Source organism: Sylvia atricapilla, chromosome 2 (assembly GCF_009819655.1).
Source record: "Sylvia atricapilla isolate bSylAtr1 chromosome 2, bSylAtr1.pri, whole genome shotgun sequence".
NCBI classification, from domain to species: domain Eukaryota; kingdom Metazoa; phylum Chordata; class Aves; order Passeriformes; family Sylviidae; genus Sylvia; species Sylvia atricapilla.
In genome coordinates this window covers 27,410,875-27,431,168 of record NC_089141.1, presented here as the reverse complement: position 1 = coordinate 27,431,168, position 20,294 = coordinate 27,410,875, and the positions used below count along the sequence as shown (strand labels likewise).

The window sequence follows — 20,294 nt, the reverse complement described above, 5'->3', positions numbered from 1 at the left end:
AAAGAAGAAATTAGCGGGTAAAAAATCACCATGAGGGCAGTCAGACACCACAACATAGGGTCTGTGAAACCTTGATTTTTAGAGATACTCGGAGCTTGCCTGGGCAGACTCTGAGCAAGGTCCAGAGCAACCTCTCTGACACTGTTGTAGGAAGAGGTTGGCACAGAGATGTCCAGAGGCTGCCTTTAATTGGAAAAAATTCTGCTTTTATCTGAGGACATCACAGAATCATAAAACAAGAGCTGCATGTGAGATCTGTACCCTGCCATACCACTGTGCTGCCATGACCAACTACATGGAGCTGCAGAGGCACACATGTATCTCTGTGAAAGGCTGCAAGAAAGCATTTCCTGAGTGAAAAACAAAGATATTTGTTGAGTGAGCCCAAAGTGAGAGATCACAGGGGTCAATCAGGATGAGAGTCTATTTAACAAGCCCAGTTTTTCCAAGACATTGGAAGTTTTCTATGATCTGGATGAGGCCTGAGCCAATGCCTACCAAAGTTTCATGCCCCATGGTCTGCACCCAGTTCTGCTTTATGTACTTGTTCATTGTATCTCTGATACACATTCGAGCAAGGTTAAATCTTACAAAAAAACTGTCCTTGAAGACTGTAAATATGTAGGTTAAGGACTAAGCAAACCCTGCTGCTTCCCAGCATCCCTGGAGGATGGGTCAGAGAATCAGTCTGCTTACAAGGGTAGTTTATCTACAAAATGGATCCAAACATAAACATTTTTCTTTGGCATATGATGCAAATTGCTCCAGCCTTTTAATATATGAATCACTCACCAATTTCAGATGAGGAAATACAGTTCTTCCTAAAAGTAAAGGGAAAAGGAGACTAGATGTTTGTTTCTAATTAATTGTCAAAACCATGTGCTGTCTAATGCAGCAAAGACTACTACAAGAAGGCCTTTTTGATCTTGGAGATAATGTCAGAAACGTTTACAATCACTTTCTCCATTCTACTTTGCTATTTTGCTATTACTGAAATAGGAGATATTTTCTCTGTCAGGTTTGAAGAGACAGAAATACTGAGGCCTCCTAAGGTGGTTTTCTTCGTACCTTGTTTGAAGTGATTGAAGTGTCTTACAAGTCTTCTCCACTATGAGAAGTTGTATTTATTCACAGTCCAATACAGGACAGTTGTCCAGGAGCTAATTATTTAAGTAAATTGTTTAAGTATTTTTCCCTCTTGTCAATGTATAACTAGAAGAGAGGGAAATTTTTCCAGGAGGGAACAGTGCCTCCCACCCTGATGGGCAGAAGTTTTCCTGGAGTAAATCCACATCTCAAAGTCCAGCCTGTCTCCCAGAGCTGCCAGCATGTAGGCATTTTGAGCTTACAGGCTATAGTGGTAAGAAACACATTAATTTTTCACATCAGAAGAAACATGGCATTTTGTGTGTGTGTGTGTCTTTCTGGTCACAATCACCCTATATTTATAAAATCAAAAGGTCCAGATAAATAATGACTATGCTTTTGCTTTTCCTTGCTTCATTTCTCATAGATCTAGGAAACAGCTCAGATTTCAGAAACTCCTTTCCCAAATTAAAATTCTTTCTGGACAAATTCTCTCTTTCTTAATTCTGAATACCCTGGTTGATAGCAAAATCAGCTTACCTGATTCCATAATTAAACAGCATTGCCCTCTGTAGAAGTAGATTTTATCCTATAAAACTTCCATGCCCTGCAGTGTTATTACAAATCATCATTCCAGTACCATGATACAGTTTTTCCTAATGCTGCTGGGAATTTTCCCTTCACTGTTTCACTTTCTGTCTTCTCACCTCTACTACACTCCCTCCCAATCCCTTTGTCCCCTTGTGACAAGGCTAGGGAAATACATTCTCTAACACCTGCAGTCATTGCCCCAAAGTATCTGTCACCAGTAAAATCAGAGGAGCAACTGCTCCTGGGCCAGCAAATCAGGGACAGGAATGGCTGGAATGGGACATAGTGTATTGTACATATACTAAGCACTCCACTTAGTCAATGTACAGCATTCCTCCAACACTCATCAGAATGTACCAGCTCTTATTTTCTGAAACAATGCTCTTAGTCATGCAGTCTATTCTGCAGCAAAATATCAGATTATGGTGGCTTCATTTTACAATGAAGTCAAAAAGAAGGAAGATATCAACACAGTTTAAAAAATGTCTATGCCTTGACACAGAATGCACAGTTGGTTAACTTTTCAAATGCTGCTCAGTTATGTTTGAGTCTGCAAGTCCCCTGCCTGTGCAATAACTCTGGATTTCATCAAGTGGTTCCTGGTGGTCAGGGGTCTGGTTTGGCCTTGTTGCTCATTGGTGCCATTCTGGGGCACAGAGCCCATTCCAGCATCCATGTCCTTTGGGGACTACCAGAGCTGGTCTTGTCTGCACAGGAGGATCTGTCATGCCATTCAGCAGCCCCACCAGCAGTGTCAACAAGAAACAAGAGGTGAGAATGTTGTCTCTAGGTGAGACTGCAGGAAGCACCAGCAGGTCTGAGCTGGAATGGAGCAAGTTGCTGCTGTCTGACCACTGATATTCACACACAGCAGTTCAGGTGAAGACTGCTATGCAGTGATGTATGAAATTCCCTCAAACTAAGCCAAGCATTTGGCCAAATAGTACCTAAGAGGACAAAGCACAGCCGCAGTAAATCTCCCTGTAGCCTCCTATGAACCACTCACATTCTCATATCAGCACTACCCCTGCTAAGATTGGTCATTCTGATAGGCCAGCTTGGTGTACAAGAGTGTTTTCTATCCTGAGAGGCTATGTGGTATTGTCTGGTTTTATAATGCCTCTTAAAAACATTTTATTCCCTTTTTTAAAGCAAAAAGAAAGCCCTGTAACAGAGAATGGTGCTTGGAGCAGCAGGATTCAGGCAGTTATTTTTCCTTGCAAAGTGAACAAAATTAATTTGCAGCAGCTTCTGATAAGCATATACAATGTCAAGGTCCTGACTATGAAAAGCCAAGGAAAGAAGCACTGATAACATTTTTTTTTTAAAGCTTTGTTGGAGTAAGGAATGGATTTCGAGGACACTGGGATTGAAACAGTTGCCAAAATTTCGTCATCTGTGTCAGCTAGAAACCTTTCTCCTCCAACAGAAATGGTTTTACTTTCCTCCTGTAACTTGCAAGCCCACTTTTGCTCTAAAAAATAACAGCGTGGGGGTGCTTCTTCTATAGCTTTTCTCAAGGGCTCTCTTTAATGAGTGAACAAAACCCATGATGGAAATTTAAAAACAAGGAGATCAGCAGTTAGTGGCACAAATGGAAACAAAGCATTTATAGAGATACATTCCAGCTATGCCCCAAATCAGGGATCCTTTTTCCAGTGATTTCAGCCTAATTAATTGTGTTGCTGGACTTTGTAACTTCCTTGTTGCTCAAGGCAGCTCCCTATTTATCATCCTGCTTCAACAGGGATGTCAGCCTATCCCTGTGTGAGAGAGAGAGAAAATAGAGCTGCAGCCAGTGTGTCCTGACAGACCCAGGAGGGCAGTGCTGGCATCAGGAGGTTCAGGCTAATGCCCTGCCCTGGGCTCACACTACAAAACAGTTTGGCTAGAACTGGAGTGAAAGCCCAGGGAGAAACACCTGGACATTTCCCCTGTGTGTGGGAGATGTAAAGCAGTAATGATACAGATCACTGCAGAGGCACAAACAGCCTTGCTTTAAATATGTACTCTTGCACAAGACATTTCCAGAGGTGAGACTTTCCCTCCTGCAGCTTGAATTTAGCTTTGATGGTACATTAAACAATTTCTTCACTTCAAATGCCTGGAATATACTGAACAAATACAAAATCCCCAGGGCTGGTTTCTGATCTTGCACAGAGAGAGTGAGAAACTCACATTATAAATGGGGGAACCCAGTATCTAGAAAATATAAAACAGCAGAGTCCACACCTCAAACCACTCTAAATTGCTTGTCCTGCTATTTACATTTAATTTGAATTCTGCCTACCTTCAATATTGGCACAATATTGGCACTGTATTACACAGCAAGTGCAGCTAGAGGGAATTATGAACATGAGGGTTTATTCTCTGGGGATTTAGGGATGCCAGACCACATCTAGGCTCAGACCTCACTGCATCCAGAGCCTTCCTCTTCGGTGGGAGTGGTGTGGAAGCATCACATTCTTTTGCAGCAAAGGAGGCGCTCAAGAGGGAGGGGAGCAAAACGACCGAGGTGGTGCCCTGCAGGATATAAATACAGGCAAATCTCCCCCACAGTCTTCTGAGTTCTAGAGAGGTGGAACCGAGACTGAAGGCTGACTTCTGTGGGGTTTGTTTGGCATTGGAGTTGATTTTGAGCATTTTCAGATTTGTTAATTGAATTGGTTTGTAGTGATTTGTAAGAATGTTTTCTTTGCATGGAAAGAAAATATGTAGACTACTTCTGAATAGGAATAGCTGGCAAAAGTAACACATGCTTAAAAATTGTTCAGTGTAGGGATTAAAGTCTGTTTTTCAGTAGTCTCTCCTTCTGGTAACACCCTTTGATCTGTAATCTCCTGAGGTTGATGTCATATGTTCGTTCCCTCAGGCAGCAAGAGAACCAAGCTCAAGAGACAGCGAGCTCACATCGAGGAGGGACCCAGAGCAATGTCCCTGGCCGGGGTGAGCTGCCTGGTGACAGGAGCAGGAGGATTTCTGGGCCAGAGGATTGTGGGCTTGCTGCTGGAAGAAGAGGAGGCCCTGGCTGAGGTGCGGCTGCTGGACAAAGCCTTCAGTGATGAGACACTCGGGAGATTTGAAAGTAAGTGCCATTTCATGGGGAATGTGTGTTGAAGCTGCAGGTGTTGCTGTACCTCATGGGTAGCTTGGAAGCCTTTAACTCTCATCCAAACCAATTTTGCAGATAGAGGTTTTATCTCAAGAAAGCTTTTCTTTATCCCTCCCTCTCCCTCCAGCACAGAAATCAGATGTAAAATGTGAAAACAAGAGGGTTTTTATCCGGCCCTGAGGCTTCTATATACTGTTCATGCAGTAAACACGCTGTCTTCAACCTGACTTCTCTTAAAACAAAACACACAGAGCAAAATTAATGCAAAAAAATCTCACACTTCTTCTTGGGGGAAAGGAACATTCAAGCATTGGTGTACTGGGTGGGAGGGCAGAGATATCCAGAACATGCTGTGCTGGGCTCTGGTGTGCCAGACAGCAAAGGCAGTGACAAAGTTGTGGGTGAAAATTCTAATGGTTTTCTTTAACCTATGATTAATTTGATTAATAGTGATCTTCTGGCTCAGAGCACTGGTGAAGTATTTTTTAAACTGCTTTTGTTAATAACATAATTGGAGTTTCCTGTTTAAGCAAATGCTAGACAGAATAGACAGAACCCATTTGCAAAGTGCAAGGCAGAACTCTGGCTTCTTGAATGGGTTGGAGACAGCACAAGCGAGTGATGTGCCCAGTGTCAGAAACAGTCTGGGGCAGGGAAAGCAGCTCAGAGTGTTTTATTTTAAATGTCGTTTATTGAGATACTGAGCACGTCTATAAAAAGGCACATAGGGGGCCTAAATTCAGTCAGGTTCATAAGTCCTTACATTATGTTTACTTAACAATAACTTCCTCCATCACATCTTCATTGCAAGACTCCACTTCCTCTGTGCAGGAAACTATTTAGGAACCCTTAAGGAATATGTCCATAGGATTTGCTGAAGAGCCTCAATCACTCTATAGAGCATTAAAGTGTCATCAAGGAATAGCAACAGTGCACAATAAACCTGGTACAAATTGCACAAGCTTTTATCATGGTTTTACACAACTCAAACTTCTTCTCCATTAAATCTGGCTCAGCATTTCACTGAGGATTTCTAAATGCCCCTGACCATTACAGCAGCCTTTCCTGCTCTGGTTTCCAGAGAGTTTCCACAGAAACAAACCCAAAACCTGCAGCTAGAGTAGAGGCTGAAGCAGCAGGAGTGTGTGTGGTTTAGCACTGATGCAGCAGTGCAGAGGCATCTACACTGCTTTGGGCCAGGAGAGCTTTGTGGGGTTAATGAGCATCCTGGGGAGTGAAAACAATTGTTTGTGTGGGCACAGTCTTGGCTGAGCTGCAGCAAACGTTTTGATGTTTTATTTTTTGTTAATAGGCAAGCTCTATGCCATCTTTCCTTACCCTCCCTTCTTCTTCCATGAAGCACTGCCCACACAGCCCCTCTCCTATTCTGTTAACATTCTTCTGCCTATCTGAGCAGCACAGGAGGTAGGGAAAAAGCAGTAACCAAAGCCTTTTCTTCCCCATAAACAGGTAGTAGGGACCATAGGCTGACATTCCAGATGTGTTTAAAGAGATTTGCACCCCTGCACTTTGACTGGCAGCTCCTCTGTCAGTATCAGCCCTTGTGGCTACATTTCTTCTAGAGTCCTGCCAGTCCCTGGGCTCAGGACTACCCGAAATATTTCTCTGCCATTTCCTTTCAACCCCTTCTCTATCACAGTGACTCCTATTCCAAGTGCAGGGCTGCTACAAAACATGTGGGTGGGGCTGGAGTCTTCTGACCTGCATTATTTTTACTACAGGGACTTTTACTTGCTAGCAGATGTTATCTGGATTTCTGGATCATCCAGGAGCAGAGCTGAATGGGTTTTTTCCTCATTAATCTCTTGAGCACCTTGCAGTTGCAATATCTTTGCAGACTCAGGGCTGTGGGTAGTAAGCCAGAAAAGTATGTGCACAGGTCTTTGTGCCAGAAAAACCTCAGGGACAGTCCTCTTTTGTCCAAACAACTTTCATGCTGAAAGCTTGACCATCACACTCAGTCTCCATAGGACAGTGGCATCTGTGGTCTTCCACAGCCCCAGGGAGTCCGGGATGATCCAGTCAATGCCAAGTGCTGTGAGCTGGAGCCTACCCAGTTACATTGTGTGGCTGAGGATCAACATCACGTTGAAATTTGGTGCCCTGGGTTTCTTACTTCCCATCTCCATGTCAGATTTATCTTTCTGCTTTTCCTGTGCTTCCACTTACACAATCTTTTTTTTTTTTTTTTTTTTTTTTTTTTTTTTTTTTTTTTTTTTAATATATTGTTGTTGTTCACTATTGCATTGGCACTTCTAGAGAAATCAAAGCTCCTTTGTTGTTCTCAAGTTTAAGGCAAATAGTCTGACTACTGCTGAGTCAAAAACTGCTCACAATGGGACACTGAGTGTTATTGAGAAATCGTTGCATTTTCAAGCAAAAACTAACCCATAGCAAGCAGGGAGTTTGCTTACAACTCAGAGGACACAGAAACCACTGGTGAAGAAGAACAAGCTTTCCCAGTGAGTAGGTACTTTGTCATAATCACTTTATGCAAAATGGAGACCTGACTTGAATTTATTTTGTTCTTGCCCTCTGACCTACCCACATGTGTTCTTTTGATGCCTGGGCAATGGTTTGTGTAGACGGAAATCAAGTTTCTCTCTGCTGGCCATCCCAGACTGAAACCTCTGTCTGTCAGTAATTTCTTTCCTCTATTTTCTTCCAAGCTCACCTGTAGTTTTCTCTTCACCCCGAGCAAAACAAGACCAATCTGCTGATTCCTGACATGCAGCTGATGCTGCTAAAGTGAGCAAGGCCCATATTGTGCTTACCATGGCAATTTCTGCTGGCTAAAAGGGAACAGAGGAGCAGATTTCCTGACTCATATCACACACACACAAACTGCCAGCCTAAACAAGGCATAAAGCACCTGGACAGCAGATTTCTTGTGATCAGCTTTAAAAGGGACAGGCTTCTTCTGTACTTTTCCTGAAAGCTTTGATTTGCAGGTGTAAACCTTCCATTTTCCTAACCCCTTCCTGGGCTCTGTGATAACTTTGAAGGGTTCACATGTCAGAATTTATGTTGTGAAAACTTTTCTGTCTGTTTTCGGGATTATTACAATCCCACAAAGCCTTATTCACGGAGAACATCAACCTAAGGGCAGTACTAAGACTAGTATTTATTAGAGAAAATCTAACTACCAGGTGCTTAACAAAAAGCCAAGTCCTAGTCTGACACTTCTGCTTCTGTGCAAGTAGAGGTCAGAGTGAAGCTTCTGGAGATGGAGTCCTAGGAAATGAATGCAGTCTGTAAAATAAAGGAGCAGAAGAGAGCATGTGGCAATGACTGTGCTGGGAGGGCAGCAACTCTAGATTTAGTAACAGCTCTGGAAATGTTTCACAAATCTTAAATCTCAGACCAGCTGTTTGTAGTGGGGGGAAAAAAAAGCCCCTTAATTGTGTTGCATCAGAATTATTGTTAAATTGATACAGGGTTACATCCTTAGCAGGCTGTAGAGAAAATGAGATAAAACCATTTTAAAATATATTCCCACTCAGTTCCAGATCCAACAGCTGTCTCTCTCAGTGTTTCATATTAAAGACTTGGGATGAAATACTGCCTACTGTGGAGTTGGTGACAAAGCACTAGGATACATGAGATTTCAGTCTGAAGCTAAAGGCTGTACAAATTCATCAGGTTCTTCTCTTATCTAAAAGGGGGCATTTGATTACTCTGTAAGAAGACAGAGGCTCTGTCTGTGCTGCAGACTCCCTGCCCGGTAGCTGTGCCTGGGGAGCCATCTAGTGCAGCCACAGACAGCAGAGGCTCCCAGAGGACTCGCTGCAATGGCACCACCTCCTCAGGAGCTATGGGCTGTGCTGGGAAAGCTCCCTCCTCTGGCACTGCTGCAGCCAGGCCAGCTGATTTCCCTGGAGAGCAGCACTGCCTTGGACTGTATGTTTTCCCAAGTGATTGTCTGGTGCTGGCTCAGGTTTGTGTAGCTCTGGGCTGCAGAAAGAGTCCTTCTACCCAGCACAGCTTAGGGAAGGATGGCTCTGAGACCTGGAGCTCCTCTGGGGTCACACACGGCAGCTGCTGTGCAGGGAGAGAGCTTAAAAAGCAGGATTTAATCCAGCAGGGCTGAGGTAGCTCAGAGGAACAGTCTTGAGAGCTCAGATATGAACCAGAAAGAAGTGCAGGCTGAAAATGACCCCACAGCACAGACACTGAAATGGAGCCAGAGCTGGGGTTGGGAGAGGCACTGTAAGTCCTGGCCAAGGTACAAGAAAAAGATGTCAGAATTGTATGTAATTTATTAGAAGAGGTGCAGTACAGGCAAGGTAAAGGGGCGGAAAGCAGGTATGAACACAGCCCTGTGCTCACATCCTCTGGGTGGAGAGAGATCATTCATCAGCTTGAAGACAGGAACATGCAGTGCCTGCTCAGTCTGCTTGGGTTAACCCATCTATGGCCAGCCAGCCAACAGAACATGCACAGCTAAAACTGCTCCTCTGTGAACTTTAACACAGTCACAGCTCAAGGAAGCTTGCTAGCAGTGGAAAAGATTTCTCTTTAAAAAATAGAATAGAAAGAAACATGTTGAATCTTGGCTCCAGATCTATGGTAGGTGATGCAAAATACATCTCTAGAGCACTGTAGTTAGCATTTGACACTGGAGTCCTGGGGAAATGCCTCCTGTTTCACAGTCTGAAAATATTCCTGCTGTTCCTGGACAGTCAGCACCCACCAGGCAGGACCAGCCCTTCACCACTCCTTCCAGTGCTCTTCTTAGGGTGCCTGTAAGGTCTTGTTCTCTGTTTTCTGCTGCTCCTGCAGAGTTCAAGGGTAAGACTGAGGTGAAAATCCTGGAAGGGGACATCCGAGATGTGACATTCCTGCACCGTGCCTGCCAGGGGGTGTCCCTCGTCATCCACACGGCCTCCCTCATTGACACCCTGGGCCTCATCGAGAAGAAGCTGCTCTGGGAAGTCAATGTCACAGGTGAGCAGGGGAAGCACCTTTCTCAAACCCACATCTATGGTCACTGTCTGTTCAGGAAAGAGAGCACCTGACCCCTGTTTGTTTTGAGCCAGGTTAAATGGGCTGTTCTGCATCTTGCACAGACATACCTTGGGGTGCAAATCCCATGTCTGTGCAGTCCCAAAAAGTTCTGGGCCTCTCCACACCCAGTCTTCCACTTCAGGGCAGTGCAGGATCATTCATTCTTGTCAACACTTACATATGCCCATGCTGAGACCTGCACAGGCTCTACCTTCAGTGGTGATAGTCATAAACCCATGCTCAGGGGAACTTTCCCCTCTGCAATCCCAATGCTCACCTCAGAAATTGGTTCTTATTCTCCCACCCCACATGGTATCCCTGCCTGTGTACATTTTTCAAATTTTACGAGTACTGCAGACTTTGGCTGTAGTTACAGAGGTGTTGCACTGATAACATCCCAGAGCCTGTGGCTCTCTCCTTGCTATTTTTTTTCTTCTTCTTTTACTCATTTTCCTTCCTTTGCCATTAAATCTGTGTGTACAGGAAGGCAGTTGAGAGGAACAAGTGCTCTCCCTCCCACTTTGAGCTTATAATTTAAAATTCCCAAACAAACTCAGAGCTATGGGAGGGAAGGGTTTCAGCGACTCAGTGATGGGATTTCCCCTTCCACTAAGGAACCCCCATTCTGCATGGAAGAGCAGATGAAGGGAGAAGGTTTAAACTCAGAAAAGGCCCATGCAGAATCACCTACAAGAAAGTTGAAATGTATTTCCTAAAAGAACAGCTTCACCCCTTGTCTGTGATGCCAAAACCCTCAGTGCCATTCAGAGAACTGGTACTGCCTAACCCGCATGCACACTGCCCTCCCTGGCTGTGTTGCTTCAACTGCTTGGGGGAGACTTGGGGAAGATGTTCTTATTTACATGGACAACTTTCTCAGCTCTTTGTTCCTGTCTGCCACAGACACAGGGCTTCTTCACAGAGAAATAAGGAACATACTTGTACAGGCATCACTTTCACCAATATTGGCTGCTCACCAGTGTTCAGAGGAAGAGAGAATTCTTGGCAGTCAAGTTGTTTCTCACATGTACCTTAAAAACAGTGGGAAGGCATTTTAGCTGTTTTAGCGTGGCTCATTGCCTGTACCATTAGCTTCCAGACCCTTTCATTTCTGCTCAATCAGAGCCACAAATTGCCAGTGATCAAAACATAGAGCTCAGTGGGCAGCCTCTTAGGCCCCTGTCAGGAGGGAAGAGCAGAAAGGCAAGTTCCTGGAAACCTGTGCACTGGGTAATATGAAAATATACATGGTTGGTAGTTCAGAAAGAGAATTTGTAAAGCTTTGTCTTTATGACCATACTCCTGCCACAGTCTGGTTTTTCACAGCAAAATGTGCTGTTTAAACACATTTTTCCATGGGGAAAAATAAAAATAAAAATAAATTAAAAAATCAAACGACTATTAAAATGTCCCAAACCCAGAAAGCTCTTTACCTCTGACTCCTCAGTACTCCCCTGCCAACAATGTCTGCCTATGGGTGAAAAAAGCCCACTGGGCCAGTGAGGATTAGCTGACAACATTTGCTAGAATGAAATACCATCCTCAGTCCTGCTCCCAGAGCCAACTGGCCATGAGGTCAGTGAATATTGCTGTCCTCTCTTCCTTGTTTCCTTCCATTTCCATCCTGATGTTCTTCTGGTTTTCTGACCACCCAGGGCACTGCTATGTGCTTCATAGGCTTGCAGGCTGAAAGTTTTGTTTCTTCAATAGAACTTGTGTAACATTAATGTTTCAAGAATCAGATGTGGATGCTCAAGAACCAGGACAGAAGTGAACAAGTTAAATTTGCCTTGATGCAGGGCTTTCCTCCATTTCCACACGATATCTCAGATAAAAATATTTTTTTAGGAAGGAAGGGAGGCAAATATTTAAAAGGAAGGGGATTGAGAAAATAATTATTACAACCTAGACAAAATGCCTTCTAGGAACCAGATCCTCAGCCAGAAGGACAAGCAAACCATGGGGACTCATGCACTGAATAAAGCAAATAATACAGTAATAATTTACTTTATTACACACTATATGAAAGATACTTAGATTCCCATTAATGTAGGAATCTTTAAACTTTTATATACAATTCTGATTTGCAAATAAACCACATTTTATTTGGATGAAATTCATCTTGAGCAGATACCAACTGTCAAGATAATTTTATGTTTGCTTTTTCCTAAAACTTGTTATCTCATTTGATTTCATCAAGACCTTCTGCATTTGATTACTTTCCCTCATTTTCTAAACAGTATTGTCAGCAGGCACGAAGCTATTATTTTAAAAATAATATAATAAAATATTTTTCCAGATGACGCTGGCTTGTATGTCATCTAAACAGGGTGACTCGCATGAACTAATTTTTCACATCAATTTATTCCTGTCTGTGTGACTCCTTTTAGTGCATTTCCTTAATTTTTCTGAAAGCTTCATTCAGATTTGTTTTCCATTTATTTCAATTTCTTTCTTTTTCTTGTTCAAGCTTGAAAAGAGGAATTTCAGTGCCCTAATAATATTCCGTTCGATAATTCTTCCTATTTTTTCACTCATTAATGAGTCTATATTTTTCTGCCAGTATTCCCAGCTCTTCTGAACCTCTTTAATTCATTATATTTGTCGCAGTCACACTAGTCTGGTCTGCATTGTGCTGCCTTCAGTTGTGCTGTAACAGACTGAGCAGACTTGGAAGATCTTTTATGTACCTCACTGCTGGTTTTTGATTTTACGCCCTGGATTTTAGGCTACACTCTTCTGATATCATATCAGTCATTTTAGTTTAATGTTCATTCGCCAAAGATGTTTCCAAATGTCTTTGAGCTGTGTCTTCTCTTCCAAAGTCATTGGCCTTTTTACACTTAATTTCTCTCATTACACCATGCACAAAAAATAAGGCAATTTCTGCCTAAAATCTGGGTAGAAAAAGAAGATTCTAATTGCAACTATAACAACACAACTTAGTGAAGTATTTATTTCCCCCTTCAATGTGCTTTCCTCGTTTAACCCTCTTGGCTATTTAAAAGACTTTGAACAGCTGACCTCTGCTGGCCCCGATGAAAGCATTAAAGGATTTTAAATGTAAGAAACCCTGTACTACTGCAAGGAAAAGCCAGAATATGCCAGAATAGGAGGCACACATACACAAGCCTCTCTTTTCTCATTGCACTTAATGATCTTTGACTAGATGTTATGGTGCCTTGCTTACCATGTTTCTCTTCAAGACCTTCTCTTTAGTTAATTGAACACTGGATAGATTTGTACTGAGTGTGAGTGCACTCATTTAGGTCCCATACTGATTCTGGCCCTTCTTAGCAAACCACCCAAGAGCATCCTCAAGCCTAAAAAACATGGGCTTCTCCATGGAGCAGGGAGGATACCTAAGGAGAGGGGCACATTCTGAAGGCTCTCTGCCCTAAGCCAACCCCATCCAACCAAGAGGCACAAGTCCCTGAATTTGTGGTCAGTACTCATGTTAAGTTAAGGAAGGGCAAAAATTTGATTCTTGGCATAAACATATCCACCCAACATGCAATTAGGACCAAATATTCACCCTTGTTTAACTCTGGAAGGTGCACTTATACTTCTTAAATACAGATTCAGAGCAGGTTCAGTGTCATTGAATATACTGCCCTGTGCAGGACAGGATTGTTCCAGCTGCAAGGAGGGAGATCTGGCTAAGCTCAGGCCAGAGCTGCTGTTTCTGATTTGAAATTCCCACTTTTTCCTGGTTAAGGGGCCCTAGACTGCCTTTCATGTTTGTTTTCTGAAGGTACTCAGCTGCTGCTGGAGGCGTGTGTCCGCTGCAACGTCCAGCACTTCATATACACCAGTACCATAGAAGTGACAGGCCCAAACTGCAAAGGTGACCCCATTTTCAATGGTGATGAAGACACAGTTTATGAGAGCACATCCAAATTCCCTTATGCCCAAAGCAAGAGACTGGCAGAGGACTCTGTGCTGAAAGCAGACGGCCAGGTGCTGAGGGATGGTGGCACGCTGATGACCTGTGCCCTGAGATCCATGTACATTTTTGGGGAAGGCTGCCCGTTTCTCCAAGGCCACCTGGACAAGTGCCTGCTGAACAAGAACATCTACCTGCGCTTCTCCAGGAAGGAGGCTCTGGTGAACCCTGTCTACGTGGGCAACATCGCCTGGGCACACCTGCAGGCAGCCAAGGCGCTCCGAGCCCCGCAGAAAGCCAAGCACGTCAGGGGCAAGTTCTACTACATCTCAGATGACACCCCTCACATGAGCTACGCTGATCTCAACTACGAGCTGACCAAGGAGCTGGGGTTTGGGATCGAGCCCCAGCTGCCCATGCCTCTGACAGTGCTCTATTACTTCTCGCTGCTGCTGGAGATCGTGAGCTTCCTGCTGCGGCCCTTTGTCAGGTACATCCCCTCCACCAACCGGCACCTGGTCAGGCTGCTGAACACCCCCTTCACCTTTTCCTACAGAAAAGCACAGCAGGATTTTGGCTACGTGCCCCGCTACACGTGGGAAGAGGCCAAGCAGGGCACTGCTGAGTGGATTGCCTCCGTGATCCCCCAGAGAAGGGTGGTCTTGCAAAGCAGCACTGGCTAAGCCTGAAGAGGACCCGAAAGCCAGCTAAGCAAGTAGGGCCTTGAGCCAGAGGAGAGCTGGGTGAGCAGCAGCAGCAAACTAGAAAGCATTTAAATAAATAAATACTTTGTGTAAGAGCCCACTGATACCCCTAACCCCCAACCTCAGAATAAATAAAAGTGAAATGTTCGTTTGTTCATTGAGTACAGGCTGATGAGGGTAACTGTATTGCATAGTCCACACCCACCTCTACATCTCTGCAGCACAAAGACTTATTTTAGTAAGACTCCACACCACCCATGGTGTGAACACTTCAGCTCTTCTTTCACTCCACGCCACCTCCAAGGCTTTTGTAAAACACAACTTGTCCCAGAAGTATGATTACACTTCACAAATGTGCACAGCTCAGCCACACCCTATTCACTCAGTGTTTGCCAGCCTCACCAAACAGGCAGCAGGCAGAAGCCACCTGATGGCAAAAGCTGTGACAAATCTTGTTAGCTTTTTCAAGGGCGTTGTGCATTTCATGTTCACCTGACAGTCAAACTTTGAGCACTGTAAGCATCATGAGATCAAAAGTACAATGTAAGTGCAATGCAGTTTTAGTTAGGACACTGTAGAGGGAGAGAAGGGACAGATTTGGTCAGGTGAATACTTTTTTATACCACCCTCATTTTGCAATAAATCAGATGTGTGTCCAGCAGAATGACATCAAGAAAATGAAAGGCAGAAAAATTTTGCAGGATGGCCTTGGTCACTGAGGGGTTCCCACTGCAGAATCAATGCATTTGTGAACATTGAGGAAAAAAAAGAATGCTGAAAAAAATCCCGCTCTTACCATGTTTCAGCAGGGAACAAAGACTGACTTTAGCTGACAGGTACACATGTGCTGTCCCTGTGCTTCTCTGGTGGCCACATGGGCTTCTGCAGAATGTGTAACTTGACTTGTGGGCAAAAATACAGATCTTGTCTGAACAAACAGATGTGATCCAGTGTTTGTTTCTTAAGCATACATCTCACTTGCTGAAAACAACTTCAAAAGATGGGAATTTGTCTGTTCTGTTTTGAATGGCATGAACAGAAACATTTTACCTGACTCAGTACTAATGTAAATAAATCACATTTCCAGGGATGCTGACAGCTTGAAGTCTGTGCTGAGTTTAATTATTCGGTGTCCTAGACATTGGATAGTCCCAGTGCAAACATTACTCTGTGCTTTAGTAACACCTTTGGTTAACGATGTAAGACCTGAAGTAGTACAGTAGCAGACACCAGAACTGTCACTCATAGTCTGGGGACACAGACCCTCCACAAGGGGCCGAGGCTTCGCTTTCCATCTGCTTGACCCTCCCTCCCTTCAGATGTGTGATGATTCACCTTTTCTGCCATGGTGACGTTATCAAACATCCTGAAGGAACACAGGGTGACTTCCAGGAGAGGTTTGGGGAGAGAAGGAAGTGCCACAATCACTTTGGGTGCAGATGTTTTAGGCCCTGGCAGAGCATCAGCTGGTCCTGTCAGGCCTCACCTCTCCCTGCAGCTGGGACACTGCACTTAGATCTCTGTGCTTTCTTCTCCGCCATCCCCTTCCCTGGCCACTGTTCCTCTTCCCTTCCCTTGCATGCACACTCTTATTTTATTTATTCCGCTCTCTGCACATCCTTAGAAAAGCAAAAATCTGTTTAACACAGTAGCATCCATAGTTTTTCTAGGCTAATGATATTTCATCCTAACAGTCAGTGATTGCTGAGCAGTGGGTGGAGCCATGGCTGCTCTGTCACTGAAGCAGGAGCAGGAAAGGCAATCCAGGCACAGGGAATTAGAGCAGGAAAGGAAGAGGGGGAATGGCAGCAAAGCTCCTATTTAACAGGCGGAGTCACTTCACACATCAAAGGGCTGGGGTATTAAAACACGCACCAGAAAACTGGGACATCTTTCCACAGGTTTAACAGAGGTCCTAAAATGTCCACAGATGCTGCCAGAGAGAATAAAGGACATTTTTTTCTTCCAGAGTTCAGTGACTTTTTCCCAAGTGCAAGCTCCCATTGCTGGAGTTTTCTTTGCCCTTTTTTCCTTCACAGGAAGACAGTGGGATCTTTTCATCTCTCCAAGAGCATTGCTCCCAACAGTCAGATTTCCAAGTGCCAAATTCCTCCTTTGTTGAACTTCCTCCCTGTGTCTTGCTACGACATCCCTTCCTTCAATCCCTGTGACAAGCCATTCCTGCTTACAGGAAGCTTATTCCCCACCTCTGTCCCTCCCTGAGCAGCCTTAGGTTGGCTCTGTGTTGTCTTTTGCTTCAGGTGGCTGCCCAAAATAGTGGAGTGCCTGCAATAAAACATCCTGGAAGCCCAAAGGAGTGTCTATCTATAAAAAAAACATTTATCCTGCTGCTCAGAGGCACCAGAGCTGCTGTGTGCTGTTACCCAGTAACAAAATGAGCCAATAAGGATATCCCAAGGATACCAAGAGGCAGCACAGGCAGACTTACAGCAGAGGGTTGATATTCTGCAAGTTTGCACTCCAGTCTACTTGATAGTAGCTTGTTTCTATACTCTTACTCTTGGCAGGTTAACAAAATGGCTACAAAATGTACTTGATCAGGAAGAGCCTTATTGTTTTTACATCACCTGACCAGGACCATTCTTCTGCTTTAATTAGTTTGTCTGGCAATCAATAAAGCAAACTATTGGTTATCAATGAATTCCACTGTCAACAGGATCACAGTCAGTGAGAAGAACTTCTGTATGAACAATGGAAAAGAAAAAAACCCAAAGCATTAAGATTGCTTTGCTGGAAAGGTGTTCATCTACCCTTCAGACATGCAGAAAAGGAAGAAATAGCAAATATATATCAGTGATACTTACATGCTACAGGCAAATGAGTGACTTCTGGCTCCAGCAGGTGCAAAAACCTATGTGTATATAAAGACCACCACTTGCTGTTAAATATTTTATCATTGGAGAGGAGCAGAGTTTTTTCTTGCTAAAAGGGACCAGGAACTGTAATAATGCACATTTTTAATAGATTTAGGAATAAGGAAGATGCTCCAGAGGAACAGAAGCAAAAGCGACAATCAATCCAGAAATCCATGCCTGGAATTGGCACCATTAATACAGGATACAGTCAATGAAGGACAGTTGATGCCAATGAGCATGTTTTTGTAAAAAATCTATTTTATCAGACAAGCATGACACCGGTATTCTGAGTGCATTGCAGACTTCAAATAACAATAACTTTTTTTACATTATGCAGTTAACTTAATTAATACAGACTAAATGATAAAAATCACAAAATTAATTTCTCAATTACGACCTTTAAAATTGCTTTTTTTAAAAGCAATTCATAGGCTCTGTGCAGAATAACAATGTGAAAAGTTATGTACAGCCCCTCTTATGTAGGAAACCAAAAGTAACATTTGTTTCTTGACCTGAAAAATCTGTCACTTACACTTGTAGATATAACAGATTATAGTGGCTGTAAAGCTAATTCCGAAAGAGGGAGTATAGTTGGGTACATTCCAGAAGGAAAATTCCACCACTCCTTATCATGACCTCTGTAGTCCCATGTAATAATACTCTTCTCTCTCCTGAAAGCTCTCCATCTGCATCTTCATCTCAGTTCAAAAACCACTGGATAACTGGAATTCATGTATGGCTGTGCAATGGATTTCTTACTCAGATCAATGATTGCTATTTCTAGACATTCCTCTTTCACATAACTAAACTTGTCTCATTTCTTAAATAAGATGTGTCTCTCCAGTGCTGGCAGCAAGCACTGAATATTAAGTAGTTAAGGACTAATCTGCAAAAGGGAAAAGAACATTAATCAAAAATAAAGATTTATTAAATCTCCAGCTTGATCCTGTAACAGGTGCCACTCAAAATTCTTAACATGCATTGTGTAATACACTTGAGACAGAGAAAGATTGGGATTTTTTTTGCTGCCTTAAATGTGGAAAGACAACCTAGAAAGTTAAAAGAAAACAAAATACATGTGGGGAAAAATTTCTTTGAAGGTACTTATATACCCCGTAATCATCTTCAACTTCTCTATTTTTTTTTTCAAATATTCTTGCACTTCAAAATTTTCAGTGTGGTGATTTCATCAGAAGCTATAAATATGTATGTATTTTCTGGTAATCCCGCATGCAATTTTAATTATACATTTAGGTTTAATTTATCTAGACCAAAAACACAGTGGATTTTTTACATGCACTTGGGCTTTCTACATGCTTTATTTGCAGGTGCTGATGACACAAGGAATGCTGCACACTCACCACTCAGTCCAAGAAAGTTCACTTTTGGGGGGTTCCTTTTGGAAACTCCTTTTGGAAATGCCATCTTGGAAGCGATGTCTCTTGTCTACAGGGCTCCTGAAATAAACTCTGGCACACAGGTAGTGCTGCAGCAATGGTCTCTCTGGCCAGCCACGAGGAACAATCCAGAGATGAAAACTTTGATCCCGATCACAGTACGGTAGGTTTTGTCTGTACGGAGTGGTTGAGGCGGCCGCTCTGCAATGTTCCACTTTTCCTGCTTCTCTAGGAACTTTCCCTCAGCCCCCTTAGATGTGCTGGTTATGCATTTACCGAGAGGAAGCAGTTACTTTGACACTGGTCTCATTTAATTTGAACTCTCTGTTCCTGGCATTGCCACAAATGGGAGGGAAAGGAACCAGGACAAGTCCCCGCAAACGGAGCGGGTCCCCCGCGGGACACGGAGCCCAGCTGGAGCTTTGCCGTCAGTGCCTCCGGGCCTCGCCGGGGGCTGCGGGAGCTCTGGAGGCCGGGCTGGGCATCAGGCGCTGGTGGCACACGGCAAAGGTCCCTGAGGTACTGGCGAGGCGGCTGGGAAGCGGCCACGAGCACATCCCGGACAGGTCCCAGGGTAAGGACCAGATCCGCGCTCACATCTCGCCATCCTCCCACAGGGAAAGTGTTTTCGGGCAAGAGATGTCCCGGAGCGGCCGCTGGGTGGGGTGAGTGCAGTGTAAATGTGGGACTTTCCTTGGGTGTCCCCTCCCCGCAGCCCCCGGGTGAGGACGCAGCGGGCAGAGCGGGATCGGAGGCCGGGATCAGGACTTGCTCGTCGGTGGCATCCTTTTCTTGGAAAGGGAGGAGTGATCAGCTGATGGGTAGGACTGACGCTTTGCTTCACACGGTTTCGATCCGCTGGCTCTCTTGGTCTGTGCCTCTTACTGCCACAAGATGGTATCTTCAGCGCTGGCTTCCCCTCACCTGCTCTGCAAAGCCCGGTTTAATATTCCGACTGCGGAGTTTCTGTCCTCACAGAGTCTGCACTTTTATCACAAAAAACACAGTGCAAGGTTGCTGGTGTGGGCTGCCTGCTGCTGGGTACGGGGGATGCAGACAAACAGAGACAAATGATCAACCCTGATACATCCCAGAAGTCAGTTTTCATCCCACCTCCTCTCCCACTAAGATTCTTGGGTATTTTGCAACCCGAGACAACTCCTCTTACAAGTCAAAATTTCGAAGTGTCGCTTTAAGGGAATGACTTGATCCATGTATTTCAAGAAAAGGTCTCAGGTTCATCCCCTGAACACTGCTCCAGTGGGAGTGATGCCACACTTAGCTGTGACCACACAAGAACTACAGCACAGCTGAGATAGTGTCTGGAAGAAGCTTCCAAAACCGGAGTGTCACTGTCTCGCTTTTTGATCCTGTCTGAGAACAAATTGGTTAATACACTGGAAGTCTGCCGGGCCTCTCTGTACAAGCAGATAACAGTACAGGATTTTTAAAAATCCCTCGAATTTCTCCCTTGCTTCCTCCCTCCAGCACTCCTGCAGCAAAGGATGGAAGAACCACAGGTGACAGAGTCAAGGTCGAGTGTATGAATCCCATCCATTACTCACTTTGGTGTAGAAAAATTATTCTGTCCCTATAAACATCAGTGCAAGAATC

The 20,294-nt window shown here is 44.1% G+C and overlaps 1 protein-coding gene across 1 annotated transcript; it reads left to right on the top strand.

The window, feature by feature from the left end:
• The first annotated feature begins 4,560 nt into the window (after positions 1–4,560).
• Positions 4,561–14,559, top strand: LOC136375583 (3 beta-hydroxysteroid dehydrogenase/Delta 5-->4-isomerase-like). The gene is made up of 3 exons (XM_066341185.1): positions 4,561–4,762; positions 9,593–9,757; positions 13,572–14,559. The coding sequence occupies exons 1-3, from the start codon at positions 4,609–4,611 to the stop codon at positions 14,384–14,386; spliced, it is 1,134 nt and encodes a 377-aa protein (XP_066197282.1). The 5' UTR covers positions 4,561–4,608; the 3' UTR covers positions 14,387–14,559.
• Positions 14,560–20,294: the final 5,735 nt, after the last annotated feature.

Coding starts and splice junctions, on each gene's coding strand:
- LOC136375583 (XM_066341185.1), top strand. CDS start 4,609: ATGTCCCTGGCCGGGGTGAGCTGCCTGGTGACAGGAGCAGGAGGATTT. Junction 4,763..9,592: donor GACACTCGGGAGATTTGAAA/GTAAGTGCCATT, acceptor CTGCTCCTGCAG/AGTTCAAGGGTAAGACTGAG. Junction 9,758..13,571: donor CTGGGAAGTCAATGTCACAG/GTGAGCAGGGGA, acceptor TGTTTTCTGAAG/GTACTCAGCTGCTGCTGGAG.